The following is a 24,095-nucleotide window of genomic DNA, read 5'->3' as shown; positions in this document are numbered from 1 at the left end:
GAAAATCTCTTATTGCCCCCCCACCCCCCGAAAATACTCACTGCTGACTAGGTTCGGTCTCACTCTGTTGGGTAGCGCTGAAACTCTGCATGGCCTGAACTTCTTCCTCCTCCTCATCCTCACTCGAAGCTTCTTCGGCAGCGTGGGGGGAGCGAGGAGGGGGGGCCGCCGCTGTCCCATCTGCTTTTTGCATCGAGGGTTTCTGACAAATGTATTTGGGATCCCGGCCCAAACTGCAAATCTCCTCTAAAAGCTGAAAAAAAAGGGACAGAGGAGACTAAAATTTTAGGGGGGGGGGCCTCTTGGGGTGGTCCTGGTACCCTGAAAACATCCCTCGTGCGTCACCTTGATGATGGCAGTGGTGGCATCAGTCTTTAGGGTGGGTTGGTGCCGCATCAGCTCGTCCACGGCGCTGCCCAGGTTGGAGGCTGTGTCTCCTGTGGGGGTACAGAGGTTTTTTTTTGGGGGGGGGGGGGGGGTGCTTCTTGCTAGAAAATGGCAGCGGGGGGGGCGGGGGGGGAGGGAAGAGTTTCCCCAAAATAAACAGAAGCACCCCAGAAATGGTAAACAACCCCCCAAAAAAGTGTATTAACAGGCCAGCAGTGCGGCCCCGAAACAGCAGCGAGGTGCCTCTCCCAATGTCCTTTCTCGTACAAATGGTCTGCCTCTCACAAAAATAAGACACCCCCCCCCCAAATAAAGGAAAACCCCTCCCACCGCAGCTCACCGAGGGGGTCGGAACTGCGTCGTCGTCGCATGGCGGGCAGGTAATCGGGGGAGAGCAGCACCTTGAAGAGGCGCTCGAAGGGTTGGCACTGAACGAAGGATTGCAGACCCCGGGCATTGAGACAAAGAGCGCTGAAAACGTTGGGTAACGAACCTAAAACCTCTCGAGTAGCTGGTACCTTAAAAACAAAATAAAAAAAAGGAGGGTAAGAAACGTGGGGCAGCCCCACGGCGTGTGGGGAGAGGGTGTGGGGGATGCGTAAACTCACGTCTTTGATGAGGAGAGCGTGGAGCATGACATCGGTGAGGCCGTTGTCCTGCAGGGAGGAGAGCAGCGAAGGCTCCTGGAACACGAAGACCGTCACCACCTCGGTCGCTGCGGCGGGAGGAGAGAGACGGGGGGCACTGAGGAGGGGGGGGGCGGGTGGATTGTTTTTTTGGGGGGGGGAAGGATCCCCAAATCTTTTCCCACCCCCCCAAATTCCCCTTCTGTTGGGTTTTGGAGGCGAAGCTCACCCAGGAGGAAGAGCGAAGGGCCATAATATTCGGCGTTGCTGATGATGTGCTTCAGGGAGGTGGGCAGCGAGCCGTCCATCACTTTTTTGGGGTGAGAGGGGGGCACAAAAAAAGGGGGTGAGGGGGTGATGCCCCCCCTCTCCATTGTCCCCTGGGGGTTAGGGACGTCAGGGGACACTCACCGTGGCGGATGCCGTCGGAGAAAGCGGGATCTTGGATGGCTTTTTTGAGGAAATTCAGCATGGATTTGAGCAAGGCGGCGCGTTGGGGGATGCACTGGACTCCTAAAGCCGGGGGGGGGGACACACACATAGGCGTGAGCCCCCCGGTGGTGTCTCCAACATCCTCCCTGCAGTGTCCCCAACGCCAGGGTGTCACCTACCACCGCGCGGGGAAGAGGCAGCGGTGGTGCTGGTGCTGGGCACGGCGGTGGCAGTGTTTGCCGGCGGCGCCGGATCCTGTCGGGTTTCGCTCGAAGGACCGGGGCTGCTCTCCATGGCCACATCCGTCACTGTGGGGGTGACCATGACATCAGAGGAGTGACAAATGACATTGGGGGGGTGACACTCCTTTTTCTGCCCTTCTCCTCACCCTCCATGTCTGTCTCCATCTCCTCGCCCTCGGGGAGGGCGGCGGCGGGGGGACGCTGCACCTTGGGCTTGATGACAAAGGGACACTCACGACGGCACAGATCCACCTCGTGCTGGGGGGGGAAGGAGATCCTCAGCATCCCGAAAAGGTCCTCAGCACCACAAAATGAGGGGGGTGGGGGGGATGGACATGCTACCTCGAGGCGGTAGATGAAGATGGAGAGGCCGCTGTGTGACTGGAAGGCGGCCATGTCAAGGTTGGTGATGAGATCCACCACCCGCACGGCTCGGGTGACAAAGGTGATTTGATCCTGCTCATCCCCCAGGAACTTGATGACCTTTTTTTGTTGGGGAGGGGATAAAAAAAGGGGGTGAAGGGATCCCCAAAATATTTAGGGACACCCCCTGCCCCTCCCATGGCTTCATGCTCACCTTTAACAATGCTTCCATCATGCCACAGGAAACCAAAGCTTCGCCGCCGGCGTCGTAGCTGGCCAAGTGGTAGAGGAAGGAGAAGAGAGCGGTGGCGAACTGGTGGGGATAGGGCTCCATGGAGGGGTCTGGGGGGTGGGCAGGAGGGTGTTAGGGTGGGTTAACCCCCCGCAAAATAATTTGGGGGACACTCCCCCCCTTGGGATTTCTGTGAACCCACCGATCATGGCTTGGATACAATTCCGGACTAACACAGGAAGAAAACCGTGATAAGAAGCGGTGCCGGTACAATCGATGATGCTGCTGAGTTTTGGGGTTCGCTCCAGATGCACAATGGAGGTGAGGGTCCGCAAAGAAGCTGCCTTGATGTCCTGGGCCGGGGGGAGCACGGTGTGATGTGGGTTTTGTTTTTGGGGGGCTGGGTGGCTTATTTTGGGGAGGGGGGAGCTCCTCACCATTAATTGCTTGTCGGTGATCTGGAGAACGTCCACCAATTCTTCAATGAGGCCGTTGTACAAAATGCTGTTGGCCGACTCCTGCAAGGCGTTGGAATACACTGCAAGAAAAAAAAAAAGGGGGGGGTGTCACCAAAAAAGCCCCCCAGACCCCCCCAAAACCAACCCCCCCACCAATTAAAACAACTTTTCCCTAATTAAATACTGCTAATTAACACTAATTAATTCTCCTACCCAAAATGGAGATAGCGTGGAGCCGGGCTTGCACCGCTTGTAGTCGTTTCTTGTGGTTGGAGAAGCCGTGGGCCAGGCGGATGTGAGTGAAAAGGAGCATCTAGAAGGAAGCAGAAGAATTTGCAGGGGTCACCGTGGTGTGTCACGCCCCTCCCGAATCTGTATGTGCCCGCCCAAATTCCTCAGGTGCCCCCCCGTTTTTGCCCCACTCACCTGCTTGTCTTTGGGGATGCTGTACATCTTGGTGAGGGACTCCATGATCTCCGAGGGGCTCTCCGAAATCTGGGGGGGGAATGGGGACGGGACGCAGAGATAAAATGGGGGCACACAGAGAAAAACAGGGGTGCAGAAGGTGGGGGCCCCCCCAACTGATGCTGTGTGTCCCCCTGCAATGCTTACCTTGTCCAGCTGCTCGATGTGAATGTAGTGTAGGGTGGTGCTGGTGGCCTGTGGGAGGGGTTGAAGGGGGGGTTAGGGGGGGCCCTGGTGTTTTGGGGGGCTCCCCCATGTCCCCAAATGTCTCCTGTGTCCCCAAATGTCCCCTGTCACTCACCCGCTTGTCCACCTTCACCTCGACGCCTGGCTCGGCGTAGAACTCGAAGTGGAGAGTGGTGGCGCTGGGGGGGTACTTCTGTGGTGGGGGAGGACACAGGGGTGAGTGGGGAGGGGACAGCGGTGTCCCCTCCCCTGGGTTGGGACATGGGGGACATGGGAGGGGTGACAAGATCGGGGTTGGGGACACAACGGGGGTGACACAACTAGATTTGGGGACACCAGGATATAAGAAGGGTGACAGAATCGGGCCTGGGGACACCAGGACACAAGAAGGGTGACAGGATGGGGTTTGGGGACATGATAAGGGTGACACGACTAGGTTTGGGGACACCAGGACATAACAGGGGTGACAAGATTGGGCCTGAGGACACAAGAAGGGTGACAGGATGAGATCTGAGGATACAAGAGGGGTGACAGGATCAGGTTTGGGGACACCAGGACACAAGAGGGGTGACAGGATCGGGTTTGGGGACACAAGAGGGGTGACAGAATAAGGCCCAGGGACATGGGGACACAAGAGCAGTGACAGAATGGGACTTGGGGACCCCAGGACGTGATAAGGGTGACAAACCGTTGTTGGGAGACCCTGGACATGACAGGGGACACCAGGATGCGATGAGGGGACACAAGATGACATCAGGGGACCATGGGACATGACGGGACACACAAGACAGCGTGAGGGTCCCCAGGACATGAAAGAGGGAACACGACAAAGTGGGGGGACCTGAAAACACCTCGACAGGACGCAGAACAGTGTTGGGGGACCCCAGAATCCAATGAGGGGAGATGGGACAGCGTTGGGGGATACTGAGGGGAAATGGGAGAGTGTTGGGGGACTCTAGGACATGGGACAGTGTTGGGGACGCCAGGATGTGACAAAGGAGAACAAGACAGTGTCAGGGAACCCCAGGACACCCCAAGGGAACATGGAACAGCTCTGGGGGACCCCAGGACGGTGTGGGGGACCTTGAGGGGGCACAGGACAGCATTGGGGGACCCTGGGACATAGGACAGTTTTGGGGACCCCACGACATAACAAAAGATGATGATAGGACACTGTTGGAGGACCCCAGGCCACCCTGAAGGGACACTACACAGCATCGGGGGACCCCAGATTGTGATAAAAACACATAAAACAGCATTAGAGGACCCCAGAACATGACAAGGGGACACAAGACAACGTTGGGGACCACGGAAAGTGACAGGAGGGAACAGGTCGGTTTTGGGGGACCCCAAGATTGAGGCTCACCAGCATGTGGAGGTCCCGACAGCACTCAGCCAACCCAAATCCATTCTCTTTTCCACCCCAACTCTGCGCAAGTGACAAAAGAACACAAAGGTCAACCAAAACATCAAAGGGACGTTAAGAGACACCCCAAAAAAAGTTGGCGGGGACCCCCACCCTCTCACCTCAGCCAGGTGCTGAAGGCGGGAGAGGAGGGGGCTTCGTTTGTCGGACCCCAACCGGGTGATATAATTGGAACGTTTGCTGAAGACGTAGAGGAGGTTGAGCACCGCCAACACCACTTGCATGTCCGAGGAGGCCAGCAGTGTTGTCAGGTGCTGCATGACACCAAAGAACCCCCATCAGGTGACAAATACCATCTCCTAGAACCCCCCCAAATATATTTTTGGGGTTCCCCCCCCCTCCCTGGTACCTCGATGGAGCTGTAAAGGTGACGGGAGAAGCTGTACTCGATGAGGAGAGCGGTGAAATTGAGGAGAGCCAGGAGAAGAGCTTTCAGCTGCTCTCGTTCTGGGCGGTCACAGGCCAACATCCAGGACATGTTTTCCACCGGTCGACCCGCTTCCGCCAAGATTCCATCAAAACGATCCAGGAGATCCACCCAGTGGTACAGCTCGCACTGGGGAGGGAGGTGGGAATACTGGGGGGCCACTGAGTGACAAGCAGTGGTCCCCCGATATCTTGGAAAGGCAATGGAGAGACCCCCACCCCATTTTAAATCCCTACATGCAGTGGGTTGGGCCCCCATCCCAATTCAAGGCAAGCAAATAGCTGTCTGTTTACCCTCCCCAATATTTTGGGAGGGCTAGAGAGGAATTGGGGTACCCACTCTTGGTGTTTTGGGGGGCTGGGGAGCACCTCCCTGCTGTTCTAGGGGGGTTGAGGTACAATTGGAGTGTTCCCCTGGAATTCTGGGGCTCTGCAAGAGGAGGGGTTTGGAGGCACAACAGTCCCAAGACAGGGATGAAATTGGGGTGCTCTTTTTGGGGGGGCTAGGGGGGAATTGGGCTACCAATGTTTTGGGGGGCTGGGGAGTGCCTCTCTGCTGTTTTAGGGGAGCTGAGTGCCTCCCCACCATTTTGGGGCTCCACAGCCAAATGGGTTCAGAGTTCCACCAGCCCAAGGGGGGGGGGGGGGGGCTGGGGGGAAACTGGGGTGCCCACTTGGTGTTTTGGGGGGGCTGGAAAATGTCCCTTCACCGTTTTAGGGGGGCTGTGGGGAAACTGGGGTGTCCCCCTTGTAGTTTTGGGATCCACCAAAATGGATTTGGGGTCACAAAAGCTCAGGGGCAGTGGCAGAAATTGGGGTGCTCATTTTCGGGCGGAGGCTGTAGAGAAATTGGGGTACCCCTTTCTTTGGTATTTTGAGGTGCTAGGGAGTACCCCCCTGTTTTTTTAGGGGAGCTGTGGGGAAATTGGGGTGCCTCTGTCATCTTAGAGGAGCTCTATGAAAATTGGGGTGCCCCTCCACCATTCTGGGAAATGCTAAAGGAAAACTGGGGTGCTCCCTGCCATTCTGGGGGGGGCTATGGGGTGTCCCCATCATTTGGGGGGCTGCAGGGAATTTGGGGTGCCCCCCCACTATTTTAGGACTCTAGAGTGGTCCCAAGCTACACCAACCCAGGGGAGCAATGAGTTCTCCTTGGGTTTTGGGGGGCTCTGTAAAAAATAGGGTGCACCCCCCATTTTAAGAGTGCTGTGGGGTGCCCCCCACCATTTTGTGGGTGCTGTGAGGAAACTGGGGTGCACCCCGCCATTTTGGAAAGGGGAATCCAGAGACATTCACCCACATCACCCCCATGGTTTAGGAACAAGCTGAGCATCACCCCAACAGCTTGGGGACAATCCTGTGACCCCCTTTGAATTTTGGGGGTCCCCCCGACATTTTGGGGTCTCTCCTAATATGGGGGAGCCCCCCCACCCCCCCTTTTCGCACCTTCCCAATGTTCCATGTCTTGATCTGCTGCAGCTCGGCCAAGAGCTGCTCATCGCCGCACGCCTTCAGCTTCTCAATGAGGGCCCGGCAGTCGGCGGGCTGGGGACAGGGACGCACTGTGTCACTGACTGTCCCCCCCCTTCGCTTCCCCCCCCCCCAAGTGTCCTCACCCCCCCAACCCCCTCACCGCCTCTGTGGGGGTTTTCTTCAGTTTCGTCCGATCCACTTTCATCTTGGGGGGGCCTTGTCCTCACAATCCACCTGCGGGGTGACATCAAAACGTGGGGGGGGTGACACTGCCACCGCACCTCTGTTGTCCCCCCCCGCCCCGGGTGACAGCCCCCCCCCCCACAGGTGACAGGGACAGTGTTTCCCAACCTCCCCCTCCCCTCCTCTCGGCGTGGTTTGTGGTTTCGGCGGGACTCAGCGTCCCGGCAAGCGCCGCGGCGCCGGCCGATGACGTTGCGGCCACTGGCTGAACAATGAATGTGCAAAACCCCACGGCGGCGTGGGGGTGTCGGTTCCCCCCCACCCCTAAAGAAACACCCCATAATTAGCACCGCGAGGCTAATGAGAGGAAGCTAATTAGCAACCTAATTAAAGACGCTGTGACAGGGTTCGCCGGCGGCCCCCCCTCCGGTTGTGGCCCCCCCCTCCCCATGCTGCCCGCACGGCCGGTTTGGTGACAGTGACGCATCAAATTGGAGCGGGGGGGTGACCATCGCCAGGGAGTCGGGGCTGCCCCCACCCCGGGGGGGGTTTTGAGATGACCCCCCCCTTAGAGAGGGAATGTTTTGGGGTGCTCCCCCCCAAAAGCTCCAGAAAAGCAGTGGCAGCAAAGTAACACGAGAGACCCGGATGTGTGACCCCCCCCCGTCCACAGCATCCCACTTCCTCATACCCCCCCCCATAGTTTCAAAGCCCCCGCCCCAAATTTTGGGGGGCCCCCCGAAAAAATGGGGGGGCCACAGTACAGAAAAAGGAGGGGGGGCCCTTACCGGGAATCACAGCCAGTCCATCCTCGGCCCGGCGCCGTCCCGGTTGCTCGCCGCGGGGTGAGGGGGGGGAAGCCAGGTGCTTCTGGAGAGGGGGGCAAAATTTGAGGGGGGATGAGGTCTTGGTTGGGGGGGATGTTAAATGATGGGGAGACTCCGGGGGCGGGGGGGGGGGCCTCTAAGTGATGGAGAGAAGACTCTAAGTGATGGACAGGGAGCACTAAGGGATGATGGGGGCCTCTAAATGGCAGGGGGGCCTAAATTAAGAGGAGCTGAGGGAAGGGCCTTACGTCCCAGGAAAGGGGCCCCCAAATCAAGGGGGGGGACCTAAATTTTGGTGATCAGTGGAAGAGGGACCCCTAAACCACTATAGGGAACTGAAACAGAGTTAAACTATAAGTGAGAGCACTCTAAAAATCTGTAAGTTGCAAAAGAACCCCCTAAATCCTAGGGACCTGAAGAAGGAGGGGGCACCTAAGTCCTGGGAACCTAGAGAAAGTGGATCCCTAAATCATGGGGGGAGGGGGGGGGCCCTAAGTGGGTGGAACCTCTAAGGAGTACCCTAAATGCCAGGAAATTGCCGAGGGGGGCCCTAAGTGATGGGAAGGTCTGAAGAGGGGGGGCCAAACCTATGGGGGGGGGAACCTAAACCTATGAGGAGGCCTAAACCTATGGCAGAGACGCCTAAAATACCAATGGGCACCCTAAATCATGGGGAGGGGGGCTAAAACACCGAGGGGAACCCTAAAATGCTGGGGGGGGCCTAAAAGACGGGGAGAGGCCTAAAGTATGGGGGGGAAGGCTAAAAATACCGATGGGGACCCTCAATCATGAAGGGGGAGGACTTAAAATATTGGAGGGGGGGGGCCTAAATTAAGGGAAGCCGCAGAGGAGAGAGAACCTTAAGAGAGAGAAAAGGGCCCCTAAATCACGGGAGGCCGCTGGGGGGGGGGGGGCGGGAGGGGGAGGGGCGGGCCCCGCATGACGGAGCCGGCCCTCCCTCCCCCCCTTGAGGGCAACGGAGCCGTGGTTGGGCAGAACCCCCCCCCCCGCCGCCCCGTTCCGTTCCCGCGCGGCCCTGCCGGTACCTGCTAAGGGAGGGGGGTGGTGGAGAAACGGGGAGGAAAAAGGTTGGAGGGGAGGGGTCGGGGGGGATGGGGGGGGTGGGGGGGTCAGCACCGGGCCCGGCCGCCTCCTGCCGCCGCCGCCGCCATCTTACACAGAGCCCCCGAGCCGCGGCCCCGCCGAGATCCCGCGAGAGCGGCGAGTCCCGCGAGAACAGCGGCGGGAGGGAGGGGGGCGGAGCTATACTGACTAAAAAAAAGGGGGCGGGGTCGCTGGTAGCGCCTTCCAATGGGAAGGCGAGGGGGAAGTCTCGCGAGAGGGCTGTGAGGGGAGAGGGCGGGGGGTAAAATCTCGCGAGAGTTCGTGAGGAGAGTGTGCGGGGGAGGGGTTCTCTCACGGAGCCCGCCTCGTACCGGGAGGGGGGGGGAGGGGGGAACGGCTGGGCCTCGTGTCGTCCCCCCCCGCCTCAATGGCCCCCCCCCCGTGGTTTCCTCCGCCGGTAACGGCATCCCCTCCACTCCCCACCTCCCCACCTCACTCCGCCATCCCCTCAAGCACCGGCACTCACCGGCGGGCTGAAGGGCGAGATCTCGCGAGGCGGCGGCGGCAGCGTTCTCGCCCCAAAGCCTCGCGAGAGTGAGACGGGGATAGGACCGGGCCCGCCCCACCGGGAGATACCGGGAGAAGGAAGAGGAGGGGGTGAACGGAACCGTGCGGGGGGGGTGGGGGGGTGGGAAGCGCGGCCGCTCCCTCAGCGGCGGTAACGGCGGCGGCGCGCGCGCAGTTCTCGCGAGAGCGCCGGCTATGGGGAAGGCGAAATCTCGCGAGAGCTCCGACATGCGGGGGGGGCGAAGGGCGAGATCTCGCGAGATCTCAGCAGCGGGCGAGCCCCGCCCTTCTGCGAGATCTCACGAGGCTTCAGCGGGAGCTCCCTTGAGCCGCGCGCAAGGGGGGGGGGGGGGGAAGGCTGGTCACATGACTCCCCTGGACACCTGGGTCCTCTTTTAATTATTAATTAATTTGCCTTATTTTCTCTCTTTTTTTTTTTATTCTAACAAATACAAAAGTGGGGGCGGGGCCGCGGCCTCCGGACACGCCTACAAAACCGGGGGCAGCCAATGGGAAGCGGCCCCACCCCCCGTCAATCAACCTGAAGACACGTGGGGGAGGGGGTAAAAAAAAAAAATCCAGTGGGAACCAATCAGCAAAAGCTCCGCTCCTTCTCCAGTCCGAGGGCGGGCCTGGCTCCTCCAATCACCTCCTCTCTTAGCGGCATCCAGTGGGAAAGAAAGTCCTGCCCCCTCCGTCTCGGCGGCAACCAATGGGAAGGAGCAAGGAGCAGTTTCCCGCGGTGGGCGTGGCCTGGCGGCAGTCCCGCCCCTGCGTGGGCGTGGCCTGGCTGACACCTCGCTGTGGGTGTGGGCTTGCGTGGCCACACCCCCTCAGAGCAGCCGCTCTTCCCTGCACTGGCTGCAGGCGGAGCTCTGCCTGCGTTGGGGGGTGTAGTCTCCCCGTAAGCCACGCCTTCTCCCGTGGGCGTGCCCCCCACCTGGCCACACCCCCTCAGCTCAGCATCCATGGGTACAAAGCAGGCGGGGCTCCACCTGCGGGGGGGCGTGGCCTGCCGCAAGCCACACCCCCACTGGGCAGCTCCACTCAAACCCAACCCCATGGGCGTGACCCCACCTTAGCCACACCCCCTCCCTACACCAGCTCGCCCCTGCAGTGAATGCAGATCCAAGGGGGGGTGGGGATGACAAGGGGGTGTGGCCTGCCGCTGACCCCACCCCCTTGTGGGCGTGGCCCGCCGCCGGCCCCGCCCCCCCTCTTCAGAGCAGCAGCTTCCCATTGCGATGGATCTTGAGGATCCGGCCCAGGCGCTGCTTGGCTGTAGCCAGCCCCTTTTTGGGGCGTTTTCCTGCAAAAACGGGAGGGACGCATTAAACCCCCCATCCCCTAACACAGAGGGGAGGGTCCCCCAAATCTCTCCCCACTCCTCAAACTTACCCTGGGCGGCAGCGGATGAAGCGGGAGGGGGCCGGCGTTGGGTGAGGAAGACTCCGGGTGCCATCGGGGTGGGGGCTCGTCCCGGTTGGGCCACCCCAAAAACAGTCGCCCCCCCGGGACGAGCCGTATATTCGTGATCAGCCAAACTGGGAGGGTAAGGGGGATCCGGTGGTGGTGGGGCGTCTGTTTCCGGTTCCCCCCCCCCAAGCTCAATTTCGGGGTCCCCTTCAGGTTCCCCTTCAGGTTCTGGCTCTGGTTCGGGGGGGTCATCTTCTTCTTCTTCTTCCTCTTCCTCCTCTTCAGGGGAGGGGGGCGAGGGGGGGGGGCGGCGTTTGGTCGGGCCCTTCCTGCGCTGCAGCTTGCGGTGCTCCTTTGGGGGAGGGGGGAAGGGGGGGGTCAAGGAGGGGGCACCCCTAAAACCAGCCCCTGCCTTGACTGACCTTAAGGAGCCCCCCAAAAAACCCTGACTGAGTCTATGTAGCCCCAAACTGCCCCCCGACTACCCCCCCAAAACCCTTCATTGCCCCCCAACACCCCTTAACTGACCCCCAAAACCCACTGACCCCAGAAACGCCCGAACTGCCCCTCAACTGCCCCCCCCAACACCCCCAACTGCTCCCCAAAACCCCAGCTGCCCCCCCAACATACCCTGGCACCCCTTAACTCCTCCTTGCACACCTTAAACAACCCCCAACAACCCCGTGCACCCCCTGAATGCCCCCCAACACCCCCTGGAACCCCTCAATTCCCCCCTGAACCCCATAAATGCCCCCCAACACCCCCCAGAACCCCTTAAGTGCCCCCTGAAACCCCCCCTGAACTGCTCAACATCCCCCTGAACCCCATAAATTCCCCCAACACCCCCCCTGAACTCCCTAAATGCCCCCCCATCACCTCCATAACCCCCCAAAACCCCCTCCAAACCCCCCTTTAGCAGTCCTCCCACACCCCAATCCCCTGCCGTAACCCCACCCTGAGCCCCCCCAACCCCCCCCTTGCACCCCAAAATTCCCCCCTCACCCCAGCCCCCCCAAATCTTACCTGCTGGGCCAGTTTGGCGGCAGCGGCCGCCAGCCCCGTCTCCACTGATGCCACCCGCGTCCCCTCCCGAACCGGGCGGCTCTGCCGGGGCAGCGTGGGGGTGACCCGGGCTGGAAAAAGGGGGGGGCACCCCAAATATTTGGGGGTCCCTGGGTTAGTTTTGGCCCCCCCAAACCTCCTTGGGACCCCAAAATCTAGCCCCAGGTCCCCCCTCAAATCCCCCTCCACACCCCCTGCGGATCCCCAAAACCCATTTCCAGCCTCCCCATAGCCCCTCCCCTGCCCTTAGGGCCCCCCCAAAAGCCATTCCCAGCCTCCCCGTGATGCAATCTCCCGTCCCCCCCAAAAAAGGGGGGTACGCCCAACCTTTGGGGCTCCAGGGTGCATCATCGGTGACTTTCTTCTTTTTAGGGAGCGATTTCAGAGCTGGGTCATCCTCATCTGACTCCAACGATGGATAAACTGGGGGGGGCCGAGAAAATAAGTGGGGGTTGGGGGGGATAAATATTGGGGGGTCCCCCCACCATACCCCCCAAAAACTCACTGTATTCGGCGTCTTTAAAGCAAGCCCCCAAACTGTCTTGTTCGTCCATGCTGGCTTCATCCTCGCTGTCGGTACTTCGGGGGGCGGGGGGGGGACGCCGGGGACCCCCCGAAATTCCGGGACCTCCCCCCCGATCAGGTCCTGAACCCCCAGACCACCAATTTGGGGGACCCAGGGGGGTCCCCGCTGGGAGATTGGCCATGCAGAGCATGCCTTGGATGGCTTCGCGGGTGCTGGGGGAGGCGGGGGCCTCGCTGTTTTGGGGGGGGGGGTTGGTTTTTGGGGGGGCCAAGGATTGGGGGACCCCCAAAATCCCCAGACCCCCCCTCAAAAGGCCCTTAAAAGCCCCCAGGGACCCCTCCAAATTCCCAATGTCCCCCTCAAAGATGCTACCCAGCTCCTGGGGACACCTAAAACCCAACCCCAGCCCCACCCAACAGCCCCCCCAAACCCCTTGGGGACCCCCAAATGCCAGCCCCCCCCAATAGCCTCCCCAAACCCCCGGGGACCCCCAAAACCAAACCCCAACCCCCCCCAGAAAGCCCCCAAAAGCCCCTGGGGACCCCCCCAAATCCCACAGGAATGTCCCTAAATCCCCCTCCACACCCCTTGGGGACCCCCAAAACCCAACCCCAGCCCCCCCAAACCCCACAGGAAAGCCCCTCAAACCCCCCTCCACACCCCTTCGGGACCCCCAAAACCCCACCCTGGCCCCCCCAAACCCCCTGGGGACCCCCCCTCACCTAAGTTGGGGGTACTCTGAGCCCCCCACTTGCCGACTGGCCTTCAGCAGGTCGAGGATGCCGGCCGCGCTCCCCCCTGCTCCCCCCTCCTCTTCCTCCGTCGTATAATCTTCCTGGAGGGAGCAGTACGGGGGGGTGGGGGGTGAACCCCAAAACCCTTCCTGGCTCCTTCCCTCACCACATACCCCAAAATATCTCTGGGACCCCACCCAGCACCCCCCAAGAGGCACCACTGGCTTCCCAACCACCCCCCCAGCACACCAAAACCGCTCTGGGACCCCCCCAGTGTTCCCCCAAAACCCCCCTTGCCCCCCCAAACCCCCCAGTGCCCCCCAAAAACCCCCTTTCCACCCCACCCCCCCCCCAGTCCCCCCAAACCCCTCTGGACCCCCCCCAGTGCTCCCCCAATCCCCCCCCAATACCTCGATATCGAAGTCGACCTCTCCCGGCTCCCGCACCCGGTTGGGGTCCGAGCAGGGTTTGGCGCGGGGGAGTTTTCGGGGGAGCCCTGGTGTGGGTGGGGGGGAAATTTGGGGGGGGTCACAAAAGGGGAGGACACTCCCCAGCACCCCCAAAGTGGGATTTGGGGGGGGTGGTTAAAAGGGCATTTGGGGGGGGTTAAGAGAGGATGGGGAGGGCTAAGAGGTTTTGGGGTGATGGGGGCGATTTGGGGGTTATGGGCGTGGCCCCAATTTTGGGGGGGGGCCAGGAGCAGGCTGGGGGAGGGGTCATGGGGTACCCTCAGCCCCCCAAAAGTGGGATTTGGAGGGAGGGGGTGCAGCAGGGAGGGTTAAGAGAAGATGGGGGGGGCTACTTTTGGGGGGGCCAGGAGCAGCCCGGGGGGGGTTGGGGTTCAGGGAGGGTTTTGGGATGCAGGGGGGGGCAGTGTCCCAGCTCACGGGGGAGGCGGCGGGGGCCACGGCGGGGGGGGGTCTCATCGATCTGCAGATCCTCCTCCGAGTCCAGGTCCAGGGGAGGGCTGGGGGGGGAACAGGGGGGAGACGGGGGGGCGCGGGACCCCCAACGCCCCCCCGGGCGGCTCTGACGTGACCTGGGGAGGGGGGGAGAGATTAAGTGGAGACCCCCCTGCACCCCAAAATCGATCTAAAACCTCCTTGGCACCCCAACCCCTCCCCAAAATCCCTTTGGGACCCCCCCAGTGCCCCCCAAATCCCCCCAGCCCCCCCCAAAACCCCTCTGGGACCCCCCCAGTCTTCCTGAGTCCCCCCTCAGCACCCCAAAACTCCTCTGTAACCCACCCAGGGCCCCCCGAAGTACACCACAGCCCCCAAAACCTCCTCTGGGACCCTTCCAGTGCTCCCCCAAGACCCCTCCAAAACCCTCCCTGGGATCCCCAGCCCCCCAACACCCCCCCCAGCCCCCAAAACTCCTCTGGGACCCCCCCAGTCCCCCCCAAACCCCCTCACCGGGCTCCGCCATTGGCCAGGAGAATTTGGGGGTCCCCCTCTGAATCGGGGTCTGTCTCCTCGGGGCTTGAACTGGGGGGGTCAGGCTGGGGAGGGGAGAGCACCCCAAAATTTAGACAGGGGTCCCCCAAATCCAGCCCCCCCCCAAAAAAGTGTTCCTCACCTCTTCATCCTCATCTTGGGGGGCTGGGGGGGGGTTTGGGGTCCCCCCTTCGTCAGGGGGGCGAGGAGTGTGGGGAGGCTTGCGGGGACCCCCCTTTTTGAGGGGTGGGTCTTTGAGGGGAGGTGGGACCCCCCGGGGGGGGCCAAAGGGCGACCCTGATTTCCCGGCACTCTGCTGGAAGAGATCCTGGTGGGGGAGAAGGGGTCAGTCAGGGGATCCCAGTGCCTCCCAGTAACTACCAGTTCTTCCTAGTAAGCCCTCCCAAAGCTTCTTGACAACCCCTCAGTGCTTCCCAGTAACTCCCAGTTCCACCCAGTAACCCCAAAACCTCCTTAGCAACCCCCCAGTGACCCCCTACGATGCCCCCAGTGCCTCTCAGTTCCTCCCAGTTCCCTCCCATTGCTTCCCAGTAACCCCAAAACTTCCTTAATTCCCCCCCCAGCAATTCCCTACACCCCTCTCAGTGCCTCCCAGTGCCACCCTTAGCCCCTCCCAATAACTCTCAGTCTTTCCCAGTACCTCCCAGTCCCTCCCAGTAACCTCACCTCCACCAGCCGTATCTCCTTCGCCAGCTCCTTGATGAGCTGCCCTGGCCGGACAGTTTCGGGGATCTCATGTTCGTGTTCCCCCAACACCTAATTTTTTTGGGGGGGGGGGGGTTTAAAAAAAATGGGGAGACCCCCACATGTAGACCCCCCCCAACCTGGCCCCCCCAAATCGGGGAGACACCCCTAAAAATGGAGGGACCCCCCCCCCAAGTACCTCCCCCCCACAAATGCCTGGCTGCACCCATCCATCCAATCAGCGTTATCCTCTCATAGCCCCCCCAAATCCCTCCGGAGCCCCCAATATCCCCAGGGGACACCCCCCCAGGTGCCCCCCAAATGTAGGATCCCCCAAAAAATGGGGGGACTCCCCACAACCCCCGCCCCCCTCAAGAAGCCTGGCTGAACCCATCCATCCCCTTCCCATTATTCCCCCTGTAGCCCCCCCAAATTCCCCCAGAGCCCCCTTAAATCCCCTGAGCCCCCCCCCAAAAAACACACACACCCCCCAAAATGTTGCTGCACTTAGCTATATCACCCATTATCCCTCCCGTAAGCCCCCATAGCCCCTCAATATCCCCCTGTAGCATCCCAAAATCCCCAGAAGACCCCCCCTAGGTACTCCCCCACCCCCCCAGCACCCCAAGCCCCCCCCCAGGGCCCCCCCATTACCTCCTTGCGGGTCCAAGCCCGGAAAGCGGCCGTCAGCGCCTTGGCCCCATGCACCAGGTAGGCAGCGGGGTGCCGGCGGTTCTCCCGGAGCCCTGGGGGGGCAAAGAAGGGACTCCAAAATTTTTGGGGACTTCCCCGAGGTGCGGTAGGGTTGGGGGACCCGCCCTCAGATGAACAAGAGCCCCCTAAAATGGGCTGAGAACCCTAGACTACCAAGATGGAGATGGGACCCCTGGGAGATCCCCCAAAATTGGGCTGGGACCCCCACCAACCCCCCCAGATAGGGATGGGACCCCTGGCGGACCCCCAAAACTGGGCTGGGAGCCCCACCAACCCCCCTAGATGGGGACAGGGCCCTAAAGACCACCCTGGGACCCCCAAGACCCCCCAGAACTCCCCCAAGATGGGGTTGAGGACCCCCAGAACCTCCCACCATGGGGTTGAGAATCCCCAGGATGGGGCTGAGGACCCCCAGAAACCTCCCAGAATGAGATTAAGGACACCCAAGACCCCCCAGACCACTCTGGGACCCCCAGAACCCTCAAGATGGGGCTGAGGACCCACAAGGAACCTCCTGGGACCCCCAAGACCCCCCAGGACCAACCTGGGACCCCTAGAACAGGGTTGAGGACCCCCAGGAACACCCCAGAATGGGGTTGAGGGCCCCCAAGACCCCCCGGGACCACCCTGGGACCTCCAGAATCCCCAGAACAGGGTTAAGGACCCCCAAAATCCCACAGAACCTCCCTAGGACGAGACTGAGACACCCAAAAATAGCTGGGGGGGACCCCCAAGACCCCCCCGGGACCCCCAAATTGGGGGTGGGGACCCACCTCGGAAGGTGTCCAGGAGATGCCTCCCCACGTACCAGCAGACGGTCTCAAAATTGGGGAACTTGAAGAGGTCGGCGGTGCTGAGGCGTCTCTCGATCTCGTACGCCCTTGGGGAGGGCCGGGGAGGAACATAAGGGATCTGGGGATTTGGGGGGCACGCCATGGTTCCCCCACCCAGCCCCACGGCATCCCACCGCCCTGCAATGCTCTGTTGCGTCTCTTTGTCCTGCAATGTCTTGCCGTGCCTCGTGCTCCCCCCAAATTGCTCTGCAGCTGTCCCCCCAAAAACCCTGAAGCCCCCCAAAAACACCCTACAGTCCCCCCAAAATGCCCTGCAGCCCCCCCAAACCACCCTGAAACCCTCCCAAAGGCCCCCAAATCACCCCAAAGCCCTCCCCAAACACACCAAAATCACTCCACAGCCCTCCCAAAACTCCCCCAAAGCCCCCGCCAACCCTTAAAACACCCTGCAGCCCCCTCCAGTCCCCCTGAAGCCCCCCAAACCACCCTGGCAGCCCCCCACATTCTCCCCAAACACCACACAGCCCCCCCAAAGACCCCCCTGCACCCCCCCAAAACCCCCCAAAGATCCCCCAAACGACCCTGAAGCCCCCCCAAATCCCCCTGAAAACACCCCACAGCCCCCCCCAAGTGCATCAGCCAACCCCCAAGACCCCCCCCCCCCCCCCCCCAAAAAAAAGACCCCTACTTGAGCTGCATATCGATGTTGAGGCTGTGCAAGAAGTTCCCCCCAAAAGCCAAACAGTCGACAGGGGTCAGCACGGCATGGATCCAACCTGGCGGGGGCGGGGGGGGGCAAAATATGTGGGGCAAGGGATGGAGGGGGGGAGTTGGGGTCCCTCAGGGCCCCCCCAGATAGTTACCGGTAGGGATGAAGAGGGTCTGGCCTTGACGAAGGGGACAACGATAACAACGATCGACTTGGTCCCCAAAAAAAAGCTCGCCCTGATTTCGGGAGCTGCTCCAAGCCTCGAATAAAGCCAGGTTGGCCGCCGTGGGTCGCACCAGGTAGAAGATCTTCTCACCCTGCCGTGGGGCAGCCGTGGGGCAGGGAGAATGGGATGCACCCCAAAGTGATATAGGCACCCCAAGGAGGGGTGTGGACCCACATATGAGCCCTAAGGCCACGCTATAGACCCTCTAGACACCCTATAGCCCCCCAAATCCCCCCTAAACCCACCTTAAACCCCCTCTAGCCACTCCTAACACCTCCAAATCCCCCCTAAACCCACCCTATAGCCCCCCAAATCCCCCCTAAACCCACGTTATAATCCCTCTAGCCACCCCAGCCCCCCCAAATCCCACCTAAACCCCCTCTAACCATGCCTTAGCCCCCCAAATTCCCCCCCTGCCATACCCTCAGGACGTGATACCAGACGGAGGTCCCCCCAAAATCGATGTGGAAGTCGGTGTAGCTGTCACGGGCGCCCATCAGACAATATTTCTGCACGCTGGGGCGTTCACACGCCGATTCCCCCGGCCATAGGTTTTCCACCCACGACAGCTTCCGGACAATCCGTGGTGTCTCCACGAGGTTGGAAAGGCTTGGGGGGGGGGGATTAAGGGGGGTTATTGGGGTGGGGGACACAGCTGGGGGACCCCAGGTTTGGGGGAAGTGGGAGATGCTGGAAATGGGGAGATGAGGAAAGGGATGGGGATGGAGGACGCAGAATTGGGGAGCGGATGCAGGGGCGGCAGGGGAGAACCCCAAATTGGGGGGTCCCTGGGGGGACCAGCGACTGGGGGGACTCAGATTTTGGGGGGCCCCTGAGGTAGATTGGAGCTGGAGGGGTCCCAAAGGGGACTGAGGATGGGGAAGGACCCAGAGGGGAGTGGGGATGGGGGGCAGAGACAGAATTAAGGGGGTCCTTGGGGGGCTATTGGGGCTAGGGGGGGTATTGGGGTGGGGGACCCCCCCCATGGGGTAGAAGGACCCCCTGGGATGAAGAGATCCCCTTAGGGGACCCCAAGTTTGGGGGAGGTAGGAGATACGGACAGGGGTGGAGGACCCGGAGGTGGGGAGGGGCTGGGGAGGACTCAGAACTGGGGGGGTCCGTGGGGTGGGGGGGACGGGACCCAGGGGGGGTCTTTGGGAGGGGACCCAGAGGGGTACCTGGGATCGGGGGGGGGACAACAGGGAAGATCCCTGGCGTGACGGGACACCAAGGATGTCCCATGGGAGGAGATGAGGGATGTTCTGAGAGACCAGGGATACGCTGGTGGTTACTGGGAGGTACTGGGACATACTGGGAGGGTCCCTGGGGACACAGGACCCCCTGGAGGGTGGTGACACTGGTCCGGGGGGGGGGGGGGGGGGGTGAGTCCCCAGGTTGGCGGGGGGGGGGCCAGACCAGGGATGTCCTGAAAATGCTGTGGGAGGAGACCAGGGATGCTCTGGGGAATACTGGGAGGTACCAGGACATACTAGAAAGGTCCCCAGCGGGGTATGACATCACCCACCGCGTGTCAGAGAACTCCAGGCTGATGACATTGAGGACGCGGTCGCGTCGGGCTCCCCCCAAATAGGCGACGAAATCCCCCAGGCGCATCCTGCAGTCGGCTTGTCTCCCCACATCGATGACGTCGATGATCTTCTCCGCCCCTATAGATCCGCACCCCCCCACCAAAATCCCCTATAGAAAAGTCAAGGGGGACACCCCCCCCCGCAACCCCCCACCCCCCAAGAACCCCCAAAACTCACCCACATAATGTTCTACATCCCGCGGGGTGAAGGTGGGGGGGGGTAACGTCATTCCCAATCCTTCTTTCCGGGCTACCAAGATGGGAACGCTGAAGGTTTTTTCTTCCAAGTATTCCACCGTCAGCTGGGCTCCGCTCGGTCGGAGCAGCACCTCGTCGGCACTATAGGGGGGGTATAGAGGGACGTATGCAGACCCTATAGCCCCCCAGTGTCCCTATCGGTCCCCTTATAGATCCCATAGAGGCTTTTGATGGAGTCGGGAGAGGATCAGGGATTGGTTGGAGGTTTTAAAATGGTTTCGTAGGGTTTTTTTGGGGGGGTTAGTGGGTGGTGGAGCTCCTATAGATTCTATAATGGCTTTATTGGGTTCTTGTAGGGCTCAAAAATGTGATATAAATTCTGTAAGCGCTACAACAGTTTCATAGATTTTCTATATAATAGTCTAATGACTAATGGAATTCCTGTAAGTCCTTTAATGGCTTCGTAGGCTTCTTATGATAGTCTGATGGGTGACAGAACTCCTATAAATTCTATAATGGCTTTATTGGGTTTCTATAGTGCCCCCATATGTGATACAAATTTTGTAATTACTATAATAGTTTAATTAGCTTTCTATATAGTGGTATAATTGGTAACAGAGATTCTAGAACTCCTATAATGGCTTTAAACTGTTTCTACGGTGGCATGACACATGGCGCAGCTCTTACAGATCCTATAATGCCCTTGTAGAACTTCTATAACACCCCAATACATAATACAGATTTTCTCAATCCTGTAATGATTTTCTAGGCTTTCTATATAGTAATCTAACGGTTAACAAAGCTTCTATAAATCCTGTAATGGTTTTGTAGGGTTCTTATGGTGGCTTAATGAGTGGTGCACCTCCTGTAGGTTCTACAATAGCTTTGTAAGACTCCTATAGCGCCCCAAAATGTGATATAGGTTCTGTAAGTCCCATAATGGCCTCATAGGCTTTTTATACCGTGGCTTAATGGGCAGCAAAGATGCTATACATTCTGTAATGACTTTGTAAAGTTCTTACGGGTAACAGTCTGATGGGCAACAGAGCTTCTATAGATCCTGTAATGGTTTTGTAGCATTCCCATACTGCCCCAAAACATTACATAGATTTTCCACGTTCTATAATGGCTCTATAGGTTTTCTACATAGTGGTCTAATGGTTAACGAAGCTTCTATAAGTCCTATAATGGCTTTTTTGGGTTCCTGTGGGGGTCTGATGAGTGATGCAGGTCCTGTAGGGCTCCTATATGGCACCCTGATGGGTACTGTAGCTCTTATAAGTCCTATAAGGACTTTAAAGGGTGCCTGGAGATGATTGGGGAGCTGCTATGGGTCCTACAATGGCTTCACAGGGTTTCTATAGTGGCTTAATGAGCGATGCAGCTTCTACAGATCCTGTAATGGCTTTATAGAGCTCCTACAGTACCCCAACATATAATACACATTTTATAGCTCCTATAACAACTTTGTAAAGTTCTTATATGGTGCCCCAATAGACAATGCAGCCCCTACAGGGCCCTAATAGGCTGTAGTGCCCTTACAGAGCTTCTATAGGGCCCCCATAGTACCCTAATGACCAATACAGCCCCTTTACCACTCTCATAGACCATACAGCTCACCATACTGAGACTCCTATAGCGCTGTAATAACCTACATATGTCTTAGAGAACTCTAATGCAGTTCCTGTAGTGTTCTGGGAGAGCATACAGCCGTAGAGGGCTCTAAGAAACTGTAAAGCCCCTATACGGTACTACTAGAGCTCCCTTAGCATGCTGAGAAGTGGTACAGCCCCTATAGGACCCCAACAGCCCCTATAGGACCTATAGGGAGGGAAGACACCACCACGCCTTATCAGCTCAGGGCTGCCTCCCTATGTGGACCAGTCCTAAACTCATATGCCGCCCTGAGACATTATAGAGCTCCCCGATGGCTCCTATAGCGGCCATAGGGCCCGTCTCTATACGTCCCCCTCACCTGGGGAAAGTCCGACCCCGTAGTTCCCGGATGAACTGGGCACTGCCAGTGCGGACAGGGCGACCCGGCTCCACCTCCGGAGGCTTTGGCGGACCCCGGCGACGCTTCACTGCGGCACATATGGATCCACATGGACCCGGGTACATATAGACCCAGTTCCATAAAGCCCCCATATGACTAGGGATGGGTGAACCTGCCCAGCCCTGCTCCCGTATGGTTGGCAGAACCAACCCTGGTCCTATATGGTCCCGGTTCCATATGGCCCCATATGACCTGGGATGGAGGAACCAGTCCCATATCCATATGGACCTGGCCCCATATGGCTCCATACAGCCCAGAATAGGGGAATCAGCCCCAGTCCCATATGGTCCCAGTTCCATATGGCCCAGGATGGGGGTACCAGCCCAACAAGACCCAACCCCATACATCCCCCACCCAATACATCCCCAGCTCCATATACCTCTTATAAGGCCCAGACCTGATCCTATATGACCCAGATCTGGTCCTATATGGTTCTATAAGGCCCAGACCCAGTCCCATATGGCCCCATAGGGGGAAACCAGCCCAGCAAGATCCACCCCCCCTTATTGTCCCCAACCCCATAGGGCTCTATAAGGCCCAGATCTCTCCTACATGACCCCATAAGACCCATATCTGGTCCTATAGGACCCTATATGACCCCATAGGGAGAAATCAGGCCAGCAAGACCCACCCCCACCCCATACATCCCCAGCCCCATAAGACCCTATAAGGCCCCATATGGGGAAACCAGCCCAGGGAGACCCCCCCAGCCCCCTCCCCATATGTCCCCAACCCCAAAGGTCCCTATAAGGCCCAGCCCTGGTCCCGTATAGCGCTATAGGGGACTCACTGACGGAGGGGCCGTGCAGCACCTCACACTTGGGGCAGTGGTAGAGGTCGATCTCGGCCGCCGCCTCCTCCTCCACCCCAACGCAGCTGCGGGAGACCCACACCTCAGGTCTCCCAGTACCTCCCAGTAACCCCCATTACACCCCAGGCCTCACAACCCCAGGCACAGAGGTCCCAATGCACCTCCCAGTTACTCCCGGTTTGCCCAGCACCCTCCAGTAACCCTCCCAGTAACCCCCAGAGCCCTCCCAGTACCTCCCAGTCCCTCCTCCTCATCCCCCAATCCTCCCCAGCTACCCCCCAATCCCCTCCTAGTTCATCCCAGTAGCCTCCCAGTCCATCCCAGTCCCCCCTCCTCACCCCTCCAGTCCTCCCCAGCTGTCTCCAGCCTCTCCCAGTGCCCCCCAGTCCTCCCCAGTAGCCCCCCAGTGCCCCCTGACTCCTCACAGTGCCCCGTCCTCACCCTCCAGTCCTTCCCAGCTGCTCCCCAGTGCCCCTCAAGTCCCTCCCAGACCCCTCCCAGTACTCCCTCTTCACCCCCCAGTCCTCCCCAGCACTCCCAGTGCCCCGCAAGTGCCTCCCAGTCCTCCCCAGTAGCCCCCCAGTGCCCCCAGACTCCTTCCAGTCCCTCCCAGTCCTCCCCAGTAGCCCCCCAGTGCCCCCAGACTCCTTCCAGTCCCTCCCAGTCCTCCCCAGTAGCCCCCCAGTGCCCCCAGACTCCTTCCAGTCCCTCCCAGTCCTCCCCAGTAGCCCCCCAGTGCCCCCAGACTCCTTCCAGTCCCTCCCAGTCCTCCTCAGTAGCCCCCCAAGTCTCTCCCAGTACCCCCCAGTCCCTCGCAAACTCCTCCCAGTCGCCTCCCAGTGCCCCCCCAGTCCCCCACCTGCCGTGGAACCAGTCCTGGCAGCCATCACACTCGATCATGAAGCGGGTGACATCATAGGGCAGCCGGCACAGGCAGTATACGGGTACCGAGGCCATGCCCCCCCTCCAGCCCCTATAGGGGCACCCCTGACCCTACAGACCCCCTCCCGCACCCCTATAGACCCCCCCAACCCTGTTCCCCAGCCCAGGACATCCGCCCCACTGTCCTATAGATCCCTATAAACCCCTTCCCGTGGACCCCCCCCTATCAAACACTCTCTTTTGGCTTTTCTAGAGGTGACCCCCTATAGAAATTCCTCCCCTATAGCCACCCACCCCCCTTTAATGCTTCCCTATATGCTCCCCACCCCGTGGGGGGCAGCTGAGTCTCCGTATAGGGACTTAAGAGACACAACAACCCCCCTACACAGATCTATAGGGGTCTGGAACACCCCCCCCAGGGACCTATACGGTCTCCCCAGCTCTATAAGGCCCTGGACTACCCCCAAAAGGGCCTATAGGGTCTTGGGACACCCCCCTCAAGGGTCTCTAGGGTGTCCCCGGCTCTACAGGGCCCTGGGCTCCCCCCTCAAAAGAGCCTATAGGGCCTCCACAGCTCTATAGGACCCTGGGACACCCCCAAAAGATCCTACAGGGCCCTAGGGCACCCCCCAAAGGCCCTATAGGGTCTCCCAGCCTCTATAGGTCCCTGAGACCCCCCCCAAACACCTACAGGGCCCTAACCCCCCACCCCCACAAAAGGGGCCTGTAGGACCCCAGGCCCCCTCCAATCGCCTACAGGGCCCCGAGCTCCCCTAAAGGGCCTATAGGGCCCCAGCACCCCCCTCTATAGGGTCCTCCCCCGGCTCTATAGGGTCTTACCCCCCCATCAAAGGCCTACAAGGCCCCGGACTCCCCGCGA

General features: G+C 60.0%; 2 protein-coding genes across 11 annotated transcripts in view; both read right to left on the bottom strand.

The window, feature by feature from the left end:
• The window catches only part of HUWE1 (HECT, UBA and WWE domain containing E3 ubiquitin protein ligase 1), a 44,019-nt gene extending 34,578 nt beyond the window's left edge, over positions 1-9,441 (bottom strand). For 6 of the 10 annotated variants that reach the window (XM_069774226.1, XM_069774235.1, XM_069774232.1 and 3 more), the window contains exons 1-23: positions 9,318-9,441; positions 7,688-7,769; positions 6,877-6,950; positions 6,690-6,788; positions 5,167-5,373; positions 4,919-5,071; positions 4,758-4,820; positions 3,507-3,584; positions 3,353-3,400; positions 3,167-3,235; positions 2,954-3,053; positions 2,720-2,820; positions 2,485-2,635; positions 2,265-2,392; positions 2,030-2,170; positions 1,834-1,945; positions 1,625-1,753; positions 1,425-1,526; positions 1,243-1,323; positions 996-1,102; positions 728-905; positions 346-437; positions 42-253 (exon numbers count right to left, since the gene is read on the bottom strand). In XM_069774226.1, the coding sequence (XP_069630327.1) occupies positions 42-253; positions 346-437; positions 728-905; positions 996-1,102; positions 1,243-1,323; positions 1,425-1,526; positions 1,625-1,753; positions 1,834-1,945; positions 2,030-2,170; positions 2,265-2,392; positions 2,485-2,635; positions 2,720-2,820; positions 2,954-3,053; positions 3,167-3,235; positions 3,353-3,400; positions 3,507-3,584; positions 4,758-4,820; positions 4,919-5,071; positions 5,167-5,373; positions 6,690-6,788; positions 6,877-6,921 (2,396 nt within the window). In that variant the 5' untranslated portion in view covers positions 6,922-6,950; positions 7,688-7,769; positions 9,318-9,441. Of the gene's footprint in view, positions 1-41; positions 254-345; positions 438-727; positions 906-995; positions 1,103-1,242; positions 1,324-1,424; positions 1,527-1,624; positions 1,754-1,833; positions 1,946-2,029; positions 2,171-2,264; positions 2,393-2,484; positions 2,636-2,719; positions 2,821-2,953; positions 3,054-3,166; positions 3,236-3,352; positions 3,401-3,506; positions 3,585-4,757; positions 4,821-4,918; positions 5,072-5,166; positions 5,374-6,689; positions 6,789-6,876; positions 6,951-7,687; positions 7,770-8,772; positions 8,792-8,903; positions 8,920-9,317 lie in introns of those variants that run through there. The other 4 variants (XM_069774227.1, XM_069774229.1, XM_069774228.1 and 1 more) reach the window with 4 other exon arrangements.
• A 305-nt stretch (positions 9,442-9,746) lies between these two features.
• Positions 9,747-23,336, bottom strand: PHF8 (PHD finger protein 8). The gene is made up of 21 exons (XM_069774269.1): positions 23,193-23,336; positions 22,313-22,398; positions 21,442-21,550; positions 19,447-19,607; positions 19,206-19,347; positions 18,103-18,289; positions 17,609-17,771; positions 17,434-17,521; positions 16,725-16,831; positions 15,892-15,983; positions 15,220-15,309; positions 14,675-14,860; positions 14,512-14,597; positions 13,984-14,135; positions 13,507-13,592; positions 13,085-13,197; positions 12,342-12,595; positions 12,164-12,259; positions 11,798-11,907; positions 10,757-11,126; positions 9,747-10,667 (listed from the first exon to the last, which is right to left on the bottom strand). The coding sequence occupies exons 1-21, from the start codon at positions 23,288-23,290 to the stop codon at positions 10,579-10,581; spliced, it is 2,865 nt and encodes a 954-aa protein (XP_069630370.1). The 5' UTR covers positions 23,291-23,336; the 3' UTR covers positions 9,747-10,578.
• Between the last annotated feature and the right edge of the window lie 759 nt (positions 23,337-24,095).

Source organism: Haliaeetus albicilla, chromosome 29, assembly GCF_947461875.1.
Source record: "Haliaeetus albicilla chromosome 29, bHalAlb1.1, whole genome shotgun sequence".
Lineage (NCBI taxonomy): Eukaryota > Metazoa > Chordata > Aves > Accipitriformes > Accipitridae > Haliaeetus > Haliaeetus albicilla.
The sequence above is the reverse complement of the archived record's forward strand: the minus strand, read 5'-3'. Positions and strand labels throughout refer to the sequence as shown.